We start from the raw sequence: 14,539 nt of genomic DNA, 5'->3' as shown, positions 1-14,539 counted from the left end.
GTGAGAAAGGACTGTGGTGATCACTTTACCCCCCACTGTAATGCAGCCACCTTTTGGGAGAAACCTGGCAACTGTTTATCAGTGCATAGCAACACTATACAAGTTAATGTACAAAGTGCAATTGAAACAGTGCTGGGAATTTAGGTGGAGAAAATGTAACTTTATAAACTAGAAATTGCCCAAGGCACTTGAGTTTGAATAAAGATGTCATCATGTCTTTATTGACCACAATTGGATGCCTCCAGTTATCTTCTTTGCTTAGGAGATGGTATCCCTAACAGCAGAACATCCTCTGGCACCAGGCTGGTGCATTGGCTCAGTACTGACCCAAAGAGATGTTGTGCCCACATATGTATTAGAAGTTGCCAGAGGTAACAAGAGTCCCACTCAGCCCATTATATAGAATTGTTTATAAAAGTCAGCCAGTTGAAAATAGAATGGCTGGTACAACTGGAGTGTTTACGGTCTAGAAGACTGATGCTGAAAAGCTCCTGGTAAAGGACAGGATGGCATGACAACAGAGACTCTAGACATGGGAGGAAGTGTTTATAATTGAAATGGCCAAATGGAATTGTGGTCAGTTGATTTTGGACCATTGGAGCTTCATCATCCTGGGCCTGAAAGCCATCCTGACCAGACTGAGCCAGAGAGAAGGACCCAAATGATATCATAGCCAGTGGAGACAAAGTCCTGAACACCACCTGGCATGTCAGCCTGGGGTTCCTGCTGTCACCCCCTCCCTGGTGTGTCATCTTCCTTCCCAGTCTTTCCCTTTATACCTACTGTCTAGTAAGTTCATGGCTTCACCAGCCAAGATGACTCCATCTTTTAGAACATTGCTGTGAGTCCAAACCACAGAGGGAAATAAAGGCAATGCCTTAAACAGCCTGACCCTGGTAAAAATTTTCCGGGTCTTGGAGTGACTGATCAGACCATGTGCTGAGCCTGTGAGTCTCCAGCAGCGATGCTGGAAGTGAAAGTCAGCACCAGAGAGAGGGACTGCATTTTCCCTTTGCTATGCTTTTCTCCCCCCCCCCCCCCCCCTTTGTGTGCATTTGTCTTGTTTTGTCTTAAAGTATTTCAGCAGCAATTTCCTGGGGACTGATGCTGGCTGCTGCCCATTAAACCCTAGGGAATGCTCTTCACCTCCAGTGCTATTACCACAGTCACCATTGAAATCTGTTGCCTTTGGCAGTAGGTAGCCTTACTGCTGAATTCATGATATTCCCTAGACTAGAAAATAATAAGGAAACCCAGTGCTAAAAGTATGATCTGGAAAGGTGTTTGTTCCAGCAAAGAATCCAAATGAAAAAGCCGGAACCCACTGTACTTAGGTAATTTCCCATGTAGTTATCAGTCACTTTATGAAGTTCTGTTTGTGGAATACAGCAAGAGGCGTTGTGTTTGTGTGATCTCTCTCTGCTGGATTCTGCTCAGGGTTGGCCTGCACTCTACATAATGAACAGGCTACATCATCAGGAAAACAGAACAACGTGAATCGGGGCAGAGGCATTCAGGCGCATTTCTAAAGAGAGCGAGTCTCCTTCCAAGCAGTCATGTTTCTAAGCAGATTAGGCTGAACAATTAAAGGGCCCATGTCAATTCTGCCCTAGCGCAGGAGCTGGGCTAGATGGTTCATGAAGGCCTTTCCGAACCTAGGGAACTAAGACAGACACAGAGGGCAGCAGAGGGATTTTTATTTGGGACCATTATAATCAAGATGGAACTACTGGTTTGGAGGGTAGTAGAGTATTTATTATATTCAATTACTCATATAATGCTCATTGCCCAATCAGATGTTATTTTACAAAAATAAGTTTGAAAACAATTTATGTTATCTCTTGTGGGGTGGGAAGAGGATATTTTATTCCCAAAACTTAGTTATTAACAGATGCTCCTTAAAAGTAAACTAAAACCTATAGTATCTTCCTATGTTCTGGTAGGGTCTAGAGCCCCAATCGGTGATCAGGGCCCCATTGTACTAGGTTCTGTGCACACACATAAGAAAAAGACAAATCCTGCCTGACAGAGCTCACAGACTAAACCAACAAAATGCTCCCTGCATTGTGCTCTGGAGGCTGCTAAACTCTCCCCCTGGGGGACTGTCCAGGGCAGTGAATTCCAAAGGCCTCCTGGGAGAGCCCCACTGCCAGCTCCGGAGCTTCCATCCCAGGGACCCCAGGCAGAACCAACCCAGCTGGGCTCCACTGGCACCATAGGATGCAGGGAAGTGGAACAGGAATGACTGTACCAGGGTTGAGTTTAGCTCCATCACTGAGCACATGGATGTTAACACTGCTCCACTACAGAGTGGCTCCCCACTGGCACTGGCTATTACCCTTCTGTGAGACACTGCAAAGCAGCCTGGAGCCTTTGGAACTGCAGCTCTCCAGGTTTGCTGGCTCCTTGGCAGTTTGTATTGCACTGAATTTGTTTCTTTAATGAAAAATAGCCTTGGAGATAAAGTTTGTGCCTGGAAACCCAGAAAGGTTCCATGGGGCCCATCAGCTGTTTGGTGATAATATAGTAGACCAGGATCATTTTCCAGTTACAGATCCGCAAACAGAGAAGCCCGGGGGCTGTTCTAATTTACACCAACTGCCAGTGGCCTCCCAGGAACAGTCTCGCAGCTGGGGACACACTCTAGTTACTCCTCCTCCTCACCACCTCCTGCCCATGACACTCCCTCTGCACCACTATATTGGCTGTCCACCCACTGGGAAGTCACCCACACTGAGGGTATCCTCAGATGGAGAGATACAGGCCACGTCTGCTCCCCTCATGACAGCTGTGTGGTGAAAAGGGAGAGAAGTAGGTCAAAGCATCTGGCTCACCACTGCCATCCATGCTTAGTGTCTCCTGGCTTCCTGCCGAGATTTAGAGTTTGGCATTTGTGCCAACAGCTTGTTGTTTCTCCTTCTGCTCCTATTGCTGCTGGCCTGGGGCATATTCCAGGAGGAGACTCCCAGGTTTTAAAGTGACTATAGGTTTCTTACCTTTCTCTTTTCCTTCTCTGAGTTTAGCGGCAGAATCTCGGAGATTGATCTGAGTGAAAACATCTATGGTTACATCTACTGCAGCCTCTCCACCATAGAATTTCATCAGGAGGTTCTTAGTATCTATCCTGTTGGCATTGTCCAGACAATCTCGAGGGATGTTACCTTTCCCCTTAAGGGCAGAGTATGATAGTTTGTCTTTAAATCTTATGAAGTCTCCCTGAGTAAGGTTGTTGAGGGCATGTACAAGCAGGTCACTGATTCTGCTGCTTTGGTTTCCCATCACTGGATATCAGGAAATGAACTAAAATATAATGAAAAGTCCAGTTATTAATAAGTGATATAGTAGAGAAAACAAGTGCAATCTAGTGGCCAGAGTAGATCACTGGGGCACATAACTCCTGGGTGCTTTTCCTCATAAATGACTCACTGGACTTGGTCTCTCTGTGCCTCAGTCTCTCCATCTGTAGAATAGGGATAATCATTGTCCTCTAACTCACAGGGCTGTTGTGCTGCTTAGCCAGCATTGGTAAAGCCTGTTGAGGTTTTAGGATGAAAGGTGCTATAATAATAACAACAGTAATTATCACCCAAATGAATTTCAAAATGCAAGGTTGGGATGCCCTAAATTAATTACATTTCAGAAAATAACCACTCTGGAATCTGCACATCACAGCTCTGGGGAATCAGGCTCCATCTACTGAGACCCAGTGCTAGCTTGTGATGACCTCAGGAGGTTTTTCGCATAGCAGAGCACATCAGGTGAAAGGTAGCTGTGGTCATTTCTGACAGTGATCAGGCCCTATCCTGAACCTATAAACTAACTATTTCTGATCAAAATTAGCCCATCCCAAGAGAGTGACTTACTTACCATTCACCAGAAAGCCACTACAAACAACATCTGATGTCCCTAATTAGAGCTGATCCTCTTAATCTTCTTGATGCTCAACCACAGATGCACAGGGCAGCTAGAAAGAAGAACAGGAAATTTGCTCAAAGTTTATTTCCACAACAAAGAGAAACAAAAGCATCTCCAGTTAAAGCTAATCTTCAAAGCTTTTTGAATTTCTAGAACAATCCTCATAGGACAGTAAGTAAGGTTCTAAACCTTCCTGGTGATTTTTTATAGATATAAAACCTTTTCTTGGTTTTTATTCCTTCTGGAAGTTTGTCTTTTAGCTACACCCCTTTGGCATCAACAACTGGCACAACTTTTTCGGTGATCTATTGACACCACAAACTCCATGGACTTGTTCATCTTTTTTCATCTCCCTCATATTCTGTGTTGGGAGAAAATAATGTAGTAGCTTTAACCAAGCAGGTAGCAAGTCTAATAAAAACAAACAACATATAAAAAGAGAATGATTGAGTATTTGCTCAATATTCAAATAGCCTTGATCTCAGCAGATGGTGGGGCTTAAGTCCTTCTCACTCGTGTTTTTCTGAGGTGGAACATTACCACTATTTTTAATTTTAAAACATCATGAGAAAGAGGGGTTTGGAAAAAAAATAAAGGAAGCAGAAGTGGACCTTCATGGGCCAGGAATATCATAAGCTGAAAAAGTGAACCTGAAACAGTTTTACAAGTCACATTCACAGTGACTCAGGAGGAAGTTGCTGCTTGATAAATGGAGGAAGGGAGGAGGCATTTCTGATGAACCCCTGTGAGATTCTTTATCACCGCTATCTTTCTGGGGCAATCCCCTTTATTCCCTTGAAGATCAAATAAGCAGCTGCACTTGGGGTGCAAAGCCCCCACCCCACTGGCTCACACCCCAATGCCTGGCACCATTCGAGGCTGTGTGTTCTTATTTTGAGAATTTCTCGTGTTTGTTGTATTTGTTTGCAGCTCCTCGAAGCCCACGTCCCAATGGAAAAGTGGAAACGGGACATCAGCCATTCATTTTAGCAGAGAAATGAGAAAAATGGTGACAAGGGATCCGCTAGTCCCAATTCTTTTAAGAAGAAAATACAGAGGGTGGTTTCTGCCTGGTTTTACGACAAGGGACCAGATCCTCTGTAGACGCAGGTCAGCAGAGCTCTGTGGATGTCAATGAACCACCCTCATTGACACCAGCTGCAGATCTGGCCTAAGAACTGTTCATGTCTTGGAAAAGACCCAGGGTCTGGGAAGAATGCAACAAGGTGGCTCATATCATAGAATCATACAAATGTAGGCTGCAAAGGGATCTTGAGAGGTCATCTAGTCCTGCCCCCTGCACTGAGGCAGGACCAATAAACCTAGATCATCCCTACAAACATTTGTCTGATCTGTTCTTCAAAGCCTCCAATGACAAGGATTCTACAACACCCCCCCCCCCCCCGGATGCCTATTCCAGAGTTTAACAACCCTTATAGTTAGAGAGTTTTTTCCCCAGTATCTAACCTAAATCTCCCTTGCTGCAGATTAAGCCCATTATTGCCTGTCCTACCTTCAGTGGACAGGGAGTACAATTGATCTCTGTCCTCTTTATAACAGCCTTAACAATTTGAAGATTGCTATCAGGTGCCACCCCTTCCCCCAGCCTCCTTTACTCAAGACCAAGACTAAGTCTACACTTAAAACGCTACAGTGGCACAGCTGTAGTGCTTCAGTTTAAACACTATCTACAACAGGGGTCGGCAACCTACGGCACGCATACCAAAGGTGGCACATGAGCCGATTTTTGATGGCACGCGGGGCAGGCTGAGCTGCTCAGCCCGATGCCGCTCTGGGGTTCCCGCTGCTGGCCCCTTACCAGTCGGGTTCCCACCGCCGATCCCACTCAGCACCCGCTGCTGGCCTGGGGGAAGGAACCTCAGGCTGGCGGCAGGCTGAGACCCCAGCCCTACCAGCCGCCAGCTCCACTCACCTCAGCTGCCGATCTGGGGTTCCAGCCGCTGACCTCCTGCCAGCCGGTTATCAACTGATAACTCAGAAGCCTGTGTGCAGCTTAAAGTATCTAAATAGGTGCCACCAGACATTGGAAAACTCAGCAAGGAAAGCAAGGGCAAGGATCACACTAAACTAATAAGATCTGCATTTTAATTTAATTTTAAATAAAGCTTCTGAACCATTTTGAAAACCTTGTTTACTTTACATATAACAGTAGTTTGGTTATATATTATAGACTTATAGAGAGACCTTCTAAAAAACGTTCAAATGTATTACCAGCACGCGAAGCCTTAAATTAGAGCGTATACATGAAGACTCGGCACACCACTGCAGAAAGGTTGCCGACCCCTGATCTACAATGACCAGAGGAGTCTCCTGTCACTGTAGTAAATCCACCTCCCTGAGAGAGGATAGCTAGGTCTATGGAAGAATTCTTTCATTGAGCTAGTGCTGGTCTACATCTGGGGTTTGGTCGGCTTAACTACATTGCTCAGGGGTGTGGATTTGTCACACCCCTACACAATGTAGCTGGGTCAACCTAATTTTTCAGCGTAGACCAGCCTGAAACATGCAGAGTTTTTTTAACCTTTCCTCATAAAAGGTTTAGAAAACCTGACCTATATCATTTTTGTAGCTCTCCTCTGGAATCTCTCCAGTTTATCCACATCTTTCCTAAAATGTGGTACCTGCAGCTGTTCACAGGACTTCATCTGAAGCCTCACCAGTGCCAAGTAAAGCAGAACAGTTACCTCCTCCATGGTTTGCATATGACATTCCTGTTAATACACCCCAGAAACATATTAGCCTTTTTCTCAGCTGCATCACATTGTTGACTGATATTCAATTTGTGCTCCACTGTAACCCCCAAATCCAGCAGCATTACCACGTAGCCAGTCATTTCCCATTTTGTAGCTGTGCATTTGATTTATCCTTCCTAAGCGTAGTACTTTGTGCTTCTCTTTACTGAATTTCATCTTGTTGATTTTAGATGAATTCTCCAAATTGGCAAGGTGATTTTGAATTCTAATCCAGTCCTCCAAAGTGCTCGCAACCCAGCCATGGTGTCATCCACAGATTTCATAAGGCATTTCATCCACTTTATTATGCAAGTCATTAATGAAAATATTAACGGTACTGGACCTAGGACTGACTCCTGTGATACGCCCACCCAGTTTGACAGCAAGCCATCGATAACTACTCTTTGAATATGGTCTTTCACCGACTATATATATTTCCCTAAATGAGTGGGGTCACAGGGGGGCCTAGATTTGCTTGCATCAGCCCTGAACACAGAGTGAATATCATAAGTGTTGCCCTAGAGACATCCATCTGTTGAGGAAAGCAACATGGATGCTATGGTCCCTCTCTCAGCTTAGTGTCCTACTGCAGCCATTAGCCCAGACAAACTCCCCAGGACATCTACTTCAGAAACGACTCTTATACCTCAAAAAAAACCTATGTTAAAGAACATTCAGGTTGCAAAATCAAGCAACCAAAAATTAGGAAATGCCAGAACTAAGGCTGCTGTGCCACCTGAATCCTGCCCTCTTGGGCAAGTGCACCACGATACAGGCTTTAGGCTTTCCATGGGACCTGTGCCTCATGCAGTGAATGGGCAGCCAGTTAGTATTTCTTTTTATCCTCCTGAATCAACGTGTGGCCTCAGGCCTTATGCAACACCCCCCATTCAGAATTAATTTCTTTCTGGGTGTTTCTATGGTGCTCTCAACTTCGTATCTGAGGAATTAACCAACATGAATTAATTTATCTTTGCAACTTCCCTGTGCGGTGAGGGGTGGTTATTGTCCTCATTTTACAACTGGGGAACTGAAGCACAGGGAGATTAGACTGTCAGGAGGGTCCATTAATTTTGGTGGTCCATCTTGGGACACCGAGGGCCTGATTTTTCCAAAGTACAGAGCATTGTCCAGCACTTCATGCATTCAAAGTACAGCTCCAGTTGACTTCAGATGTAATTGTGAGTGCTGAGCACGTCTGTAAATCTGGTCCAGGTGCCTCATGCTGGACACCCAGAAAATGATGAACACACAATTTATGGCCAGCTGTGAGCACTTTGATTTAAAATGAATTGCTGGCCTCATGAAGGAATTCTGGCAGAGGCAGGGATATAATCTAGCTTTCCAGGACAATATACAGCTGCCTTAACCATGACACCATCTTTTCTCTTCTTATAATAAACTGCCTCGTTCACAATACAAATTCCAGCTTCTGACACAAATGAGGTCAGGGTCCTACAGACAACAGCAGACACTGCTGCCATGTTTAGCCAGAGAAAATCAGATTATATTGGGAGAGAAATGTATTCCATTGAGGACCAAGTTTTGAAAGAAAGAAAGGCAATTTAAAGCACATTGGTCATATTTACTCTATTCTCTCATCAGAACAGTCAATTATTTAAGAACAGTACGATTTCAGACACTCTATTCTGCCCTATCTACAACTGAATCTGCACTCAGTACTCAGGACGTGAAGAGTTTCTAGATACCTTTTACAAAAATGGAAATTGTAATATCCTGTTTTTTTAAGGCTTTGAGGACGAGATTTTCAAAGTAACCAGTGATTTTTGAAAGCCTAAATTGGGACACATTGAAAGGTCCTGATTTTCAGAGGGTAGCACTTTCTGAAAATTAAGATCTTGTCAAATGTCTCAAATTGGGCACCCAAAATCACTATTGACTATGTAAGTATGTATCGACGGTGGAACAGTCATTGGGCCAGAGAGAGCAACTGTGGATGGCTTTGTGGTTAGGGCACCCACCTAGGAGACTGGAGATCCCCAGTCTCAATCCCCCTGGTCAAATCACTCATTTATCCACAGTGGAACAGCTTCAAGAGGAGAGATAGAGAGAAAGCCCCCTCAGAATACCCCATAGCTCAGTAGTTAGAGTGTTCTCCTGGCAGATGGGACACACTGTTCAAATCTTTACTCCCCCTCTCACAAAGAGGGTGGAAAGGAACCTGGGTCTCCCATATCCCAGATAAGTGCTCTAACCGCTACCCTAAAAGTTATGATAGACAGCACCACCAGCACCACTTCTCCTCTGGCTGTTTTACGTAGAGCAAGGCAGGAACCTAACTAACTCGCCCGGGAAACTGTACAGCCCCCAGATCTAACCCCAGCTTGGAGGCCCTATCCTTTCCAACCATAAACCTAACTCAGGGAGCCATACTGACTCCAGGCCTAACCCTAGACTGGGGAGCCCTACATTTTGTGTCCCTAACCCTAGCTCAGGGAGCCCAACCAGTCTGAGAACTAATCCTAGCCCAGAGAACCCTATACTTGGTAACCCTAAACCGGGGAACCCTACAAGCTCCAGGCCCAAGTCTGCCCCTGGGAGCCTTTCTAACCCAAACCTCAGCCCCCCCTGTTATCCACTGAGGCCTAACCCTAGCCTGAGGAGCTCTACCAGCCACAGGAATAACCCTGGCCTAGTGAAACCTACCCTTTATAACTGTCTGAGACCTACCCCTTGTAACCCAACTCTAGCCTTGGGAACCCTATCAGCCCTGGCCCAGAGAGACCTACTCTTTCTAAGCCTAACACTAGCCCGGAGCCCAACCCTTAGTAATGCTAAACCTAGTCCGCAGAGACCTATTAGCCACAGGCCAAACCCTAGCACAGAGAGCCCTACCCTTAGTAGCCCTAATCGGGGGAGCACTGGCGATCCCAGGCCTAACTCTATCCTTAGAGGCCTACTGTTTGTAACCATAACTCTAGATTGACGATCCCTACTGGCCAAAGGCTAGCCCAGAGATCTTTAGCTTTAGTAACCTAACTCTACTCCAGGGAACCACTTAGTAACCCCAACTCTAATCTAGGGAGCCAGGTGCTTTTTAATCTTACCCTATCCAGAGGATCACTATGGGACCCAATCCCTAATCCATATAACCCTAACACAGACAGCCCTACTGACCACAGACCTAAACCAACCGTGGAGATGCCTACTGTTAGTAGTCCTAACCCTAGGCCAGGAAGCCCTACAGGCACCAGGCCTAATCCTAGCCCAGGGATCCCTACTATTAGTAGCCTGGAAAGCCCTACTGGGCCCATGCCTAAACTTAGCCTGGAGAGGCCTATTGCTATTTATCCTAATGCTATCCCAGGGAGCCCTACCCTTCATAACCCTAACCCAGACCAAGGAGCCCTAACAGTCTAATGTGTTAGCTGACTCCAGGGACTCCTAGACTAGTTCATCCTAACCCTAAGACCAGGATTCCTACCAACACCAGACCTAAACTGACTCCAAGGAACCTTACTTTTTGGTCACCCTAAGCCTAGCCTGGGAAGCCCTACTCACCACAGGCCTAAACCTAGCCTGGAGAGGCCTACACGTAGAAGCCTTAACCCTAGTCCAGGCAGCCCTAGCTGTAGTAAATTTAGCCCTAATCTGGAAATCCCTACTAGCTGCACTCCTAACTGTAGCCCAGGAACCTCCTCCCATGGCAACCAGACCCCTAGCTTGGGGAGACTTACCAGCCCCAGGCCTAACCTGATCCAAGGGATCCCTACCCTTGGTAACTCTAACCATAGCCTGGGGAGTTCTACTGGACCCAGGCCCCAACCTAGTCCATAGAGGCCTACTGTTAAGGAACATTATCACCTTGATCCAATGGTTACTCGCCTTCCCTGTTAGAAATGTGTGACTTCTCATTTAAATTTGTCTGGCTTTAACTTCCAGCCACTGTTTTTTGTTACACCTTCTGGAGCTAGTTTAGAGTCCTTTAATGCCTGATATTTTCTCTCCATGAAGGTACTTTAAACACCATAATCAAGTCACCTCTTGATCTGTTCAATTAAGCAAAATATGCTGAACCCTCAAATCATTTTTATGGCTCTTCCTCTGACTCCTCTCCAAATTTTCAACATTCTCTTAAAAGTATGGACAGCAGAACTGTGCACAATATTCTAGTATCAGTCCCACCAGTACCACAAACAGAGGTAAAATCTCCTCCCTGTTCAGACATCCAAGACTCACATTAGCCCTTTTTGCTACAGCACTGCCCTGGGAGCTCAAGTGGAGTTGCCTGTTCTCTATGATCCCTAAACCCTTCTCAGAGTCACTGCTTTCAGGATACAGACCCCCACCCCCATTTTGTAGGTATGGCTGCACTCTTTGATCCACGATGTGTGAACTGGCATTTGGCTGTATTAAAAGGCCCTTTGCTTGAATGGACGTAGCTTATCAAGTAAACCAGATCGCTCTGTGTGACTGCCTTGTCATCATCATTATTCACCACTCCAATCTTTGGCCCATCTGCAAATTTTTTAATCAGCAGTGATTTTATATTCACTTCCAAAGTCATTGATGAAAATATTGAATGTCAGGCCTAGAATGGATCCCCACAAAACCCCATTAGAAATACCCCCAACATATCACCAACGTATCTCAGGACCAAGAGCTTTCCTAGGAGGAGAGTTACCTTCTGCCCCAGCTAAGCCTGCACAGGCATCTGCTAGCTGAGTTCCCACAGCCACACATACGCACACCATGAAGAGGGCTCTGTGGTGGGAGGCAGTAGCAGGGACAGTACCGTATATTCCGGCGTATAAGGCGACGGGGCGTATAAGACGACCCCCTAATTTTTTCATTAAAAAATTAGTTTTGCCATATACTTGCCGTATAAGACGACCCCCCCCCCTTCTGCGGGGGGAAGTCAGAGGAGCCTTTTAAATCCTAGCCGCGGCGGGGAGTCAGAGGGCTCTGCGCTGCCCGCCGCGGTGGACAGCCCAGAGCCTTTTAAATCCCAGCCGCGGCTAGGATTTAAAAGGCTCTGGGCTCCCCGCCGCAGCGGGCAGCGCAGAGCCTTTTAAATCCTAGCCGCGGCCGGGAGTCAGAGGGCTCTGGGCTCCCCGATGCGGCAGGGAGCACAGAGCCTTTTACACCCCAGCCGCAGCTAGGATTTAAAAGGCTCTGGGCTCCCCGCCGCAGCGGGCAGCCCAGAGCCCTCTGACTCCCGGCCGCGGCTGGGGTGTAAAAGGCTCTGCGCTGCCTGCTGCGGCGGGGAGCCCAGAGCCTTTTAAATCCTAGCCGCGGCGGGAAGTCAGAGGGCTCTGCGCTGCCCGCTGCGGCGGACAGCGCAGAGCCTTTTAAATCCCAGCCGCGGTCGGGAGTTTATACCTGGCGTATAAGACGACCCCCGATTTTTGGGGGTTGTTTTTTAGCCCAAAAACCCGTCTTATACGCCGGAAAATACGGTAAGTTTGTACTGATGGGTTACACTCCCAGACCAGGTGCTGTTTCAAACTGGAGCATTTTATCCAACTTTTTCCAGGCTCCAGCAAACAAATGAAGAACTTTCACAGGCTCCTCTGCTGGAGCATCTCCAAGGAGCATCAAATGCCACTGTGACCACATCCTGCTCATCCCAGCTGTGTCCTCCTGACCTCTCAGCATCGTTCCAAACCTTAAAGACAGGGCGCTAGAAAATATAGCCCTGGCCTTCCAGCACTTTCCACCTAAAAGCCGGCTATGTTTACACTAGCATGTAGTTATTACAGCTGCTCACCGCTGGGGTACTCCAACCCACTGAGGACCGGTTGCGTGCCAGGTGTACCACAAGTTGGAGGCAAGAACAGTAGGCACTTCAGCATCTGGGCCTTGTAGGTGCTAGCCCCGGTGGGTCCCAATAACCAACTCAGACACACGGCTAAGCGAAGGGGTATTTTACGGGGCTGGCAAGAAAGGGAAAGGCTACAAATACCCTAGCTACAAAGGCTTGAATAGTTCAAAGTGAGCAATAGTAGTTCTTGTTTGGGTCCCTGGGACAGTCCACTTTAGATTTAGGGTTCTTCAGGCCTAGTGCCTGGGGAGCCCTCCCCACAGCAGCCCAGGCTCCATTCAAGCAAATAGGAACCTGCAGGTTTTCAGGCCAGGATCTCCCACTGGGACCCATCTGCCCTAGCTCCCTGCTCAGCCTCTCTGGTCTTCCCCATAAGTCCCACACAGATCTCGTCCCAGCTACACATGTGACAGTCACACCCTGCTTCACAGCAATGCCCTACGTTCTGCTGCAACACTCTGTACGCAGTTCCCTCTGGGTACTTCCTTGCAAGCCAGGAGGAAGGGGATGTGCAGGGGAGATGGGAATCAGTCTCTTGTTTAGCAGACCCATCCCAGGCAGGCACATACATTCCAACTTCTGAGAGATGCTGATGTACAGAAGCTAAAGTATATTGAAACAGGAGGAGAATCAGTTCACCAGCCAAGAAGGGGGAGCTCGCCTTCTGTTTTTAGTTCCCTCCCATTCCCCCTTACTTTAAACCCTGTACATGCTGATTGAGTAGCCCTTGTGCAATGATTATGAGTGGACTGTGGACTAGCCCAGTCCATAGATTCAGGGGGCTGCACAGCAGCCTTGCACCTTGATTTTGGGGCTGGATTTCTCCTCCCCAATCTTGTCACTGAACTGATTAAATCAGTAACGGTCCATAATGATTTCTCTTCATGTGCAGATTTGAAATATAATCCAGACTTATGTTGTTATTCTTGCCCCAACTTCTGACACCAGTGTCCGAATTCAGACACCAGCATCAGCTCTCTGCTAAAAGATAGCAGATGTCCAGGATCTCGCAGGTCAGTTTCCAATAGGGAAGAAGACAGTGACGCAAAATCTGGGTGTACTTTAAGTGTAATTTGTTTTATTTTCACATGCACACCAGTCCTGGCATGAGACGGTCACACAGAAGGTGGGGCAAACCCTTCTTCCAGGAATCTCAGCCGAGCAACAACACCCAGTTCCCAGAGAACAGACTTCAATCCAAGTCCATGGCAGAGAGCAAACTCTCAGGCTGACCACAGAGCTCCCTGTCTCCCAAAGTTGACTCCACACAGAAAATACTTGCATAACAAAGCAGACAAAATCAAGGCAAGAACCAATGGTTGGAAACTGAAGCCAGATACATTCAAGTTAGAAATAAGGCACAAGTGTCTAACAGCAAGTGTGATTAACCATTGGAACAAGCTACCAAATGAAGTGGTGGATTCTCCATCTCCTGCAGTCTTCAGATCAAGGCTGGATCTGTGCCCTACAGCAGGCTAGTGGCTCCTGTGGTTTCCTCAGCTGTTCCTGATGATGGAAGGGGCAGGAGGGGGGTGTGCCTCCCCATGGGACAGTTCTGATCTATAGCCCTTACCTTACACTCAGACTCACTCTTCATTTCTGTCACACACACTCTCACTCTCTCCTGTCTCATGCCCCACCCAAGCGCCTCCTCAGTCTCCATCTCCCTCACACGCAGCTGCTGAAAGCAGACAGCAGGAAAGCAGAGGGAAGGGCAGACCAGTCCTCTCCTTTGTAGTTTAGACACTTAGGAAAGACTGCAATCCTGAGACCTCCTCTGCTCCCCTGCAGGAGGGACTCTAGAGACCCCAGCAGAGATGCACCTCCCCCCCCCCGCCCCCGCGCCCCTTTCTCGCAAGAGGAGATGTCGCTGATCTTTACAAGACAAAAAAAACCTGCTCTGACATGATTTTCAGCCAAGTGAAATACTTTGCATGCTGAGCTCACCCTGCAGCACTGGCTCCGTTGGAATGATAAGCAGCTTTTCTTCCTCTCAAAATGAGTGGGCAAATCCCCACAAGCTGATGAAATTCAAGAAGTTTCACTCTCTAAATGTAACCCCGGGCAGGACTTCCTTGCCTATTTC

The 14,539-nt window shown here is 47.1% G+C and overlaps 1 protein-coding gene across 2 annotated transcripts in view; it reads right to left on the bottom strand.

The window, feature by feature from the left end:
* The window catches only part of LOC123368702 (NACHT, LRR and PYD domains-containing protein 3-like), a 59,411-nt gene extending 44,872 nt beyond the window's left edge, over positions 1 to 14,539 (bottom strand). For both annotated transcript variants that reach the window (XM_045013742.1, XM_045013743.1), the window contains exons 1-3: positions 14,401 to 14,539; positions 3,868 to 3,964; positions 2,997 to 3,300 (exon numbers count right to left, since the gene is read on the bottom strand). In XM_045013742.1, coding sequence (XP_044869677.1) covers positions 2,997 to 3,279 — 283 coding nt within the window. In that variant the 5' untranslated portion in view covers positions 3,280 to 3,300; positions 3,868 to 3,964; positions 14,401 to 14,539. The remainder of the gene's footprint in view (positions 1 to 2,996; positions 3,301 to 3,867; positions 3,965 to 14,400) is intronic.

Source organism: Mauremys mutica, chromosome 4, assembly GCF_020497125.1.
Source record: "Mauremys mutica isolate MM-2020 ecotype Southern chromosome 4, ASM2049712v1, whole genome shotgun sequence".
Taxonomy (NCBI): domain Eukaryota; kingdom Metazoa; phylum Chordata; order Testudines; family Geoemydidae; genus Mauremys; species Mauremys mutica.
Note: the sequence above shows the minus strand (reverse complement) of the source record. Positions and strands in the feature narration are given on the sequence as shown.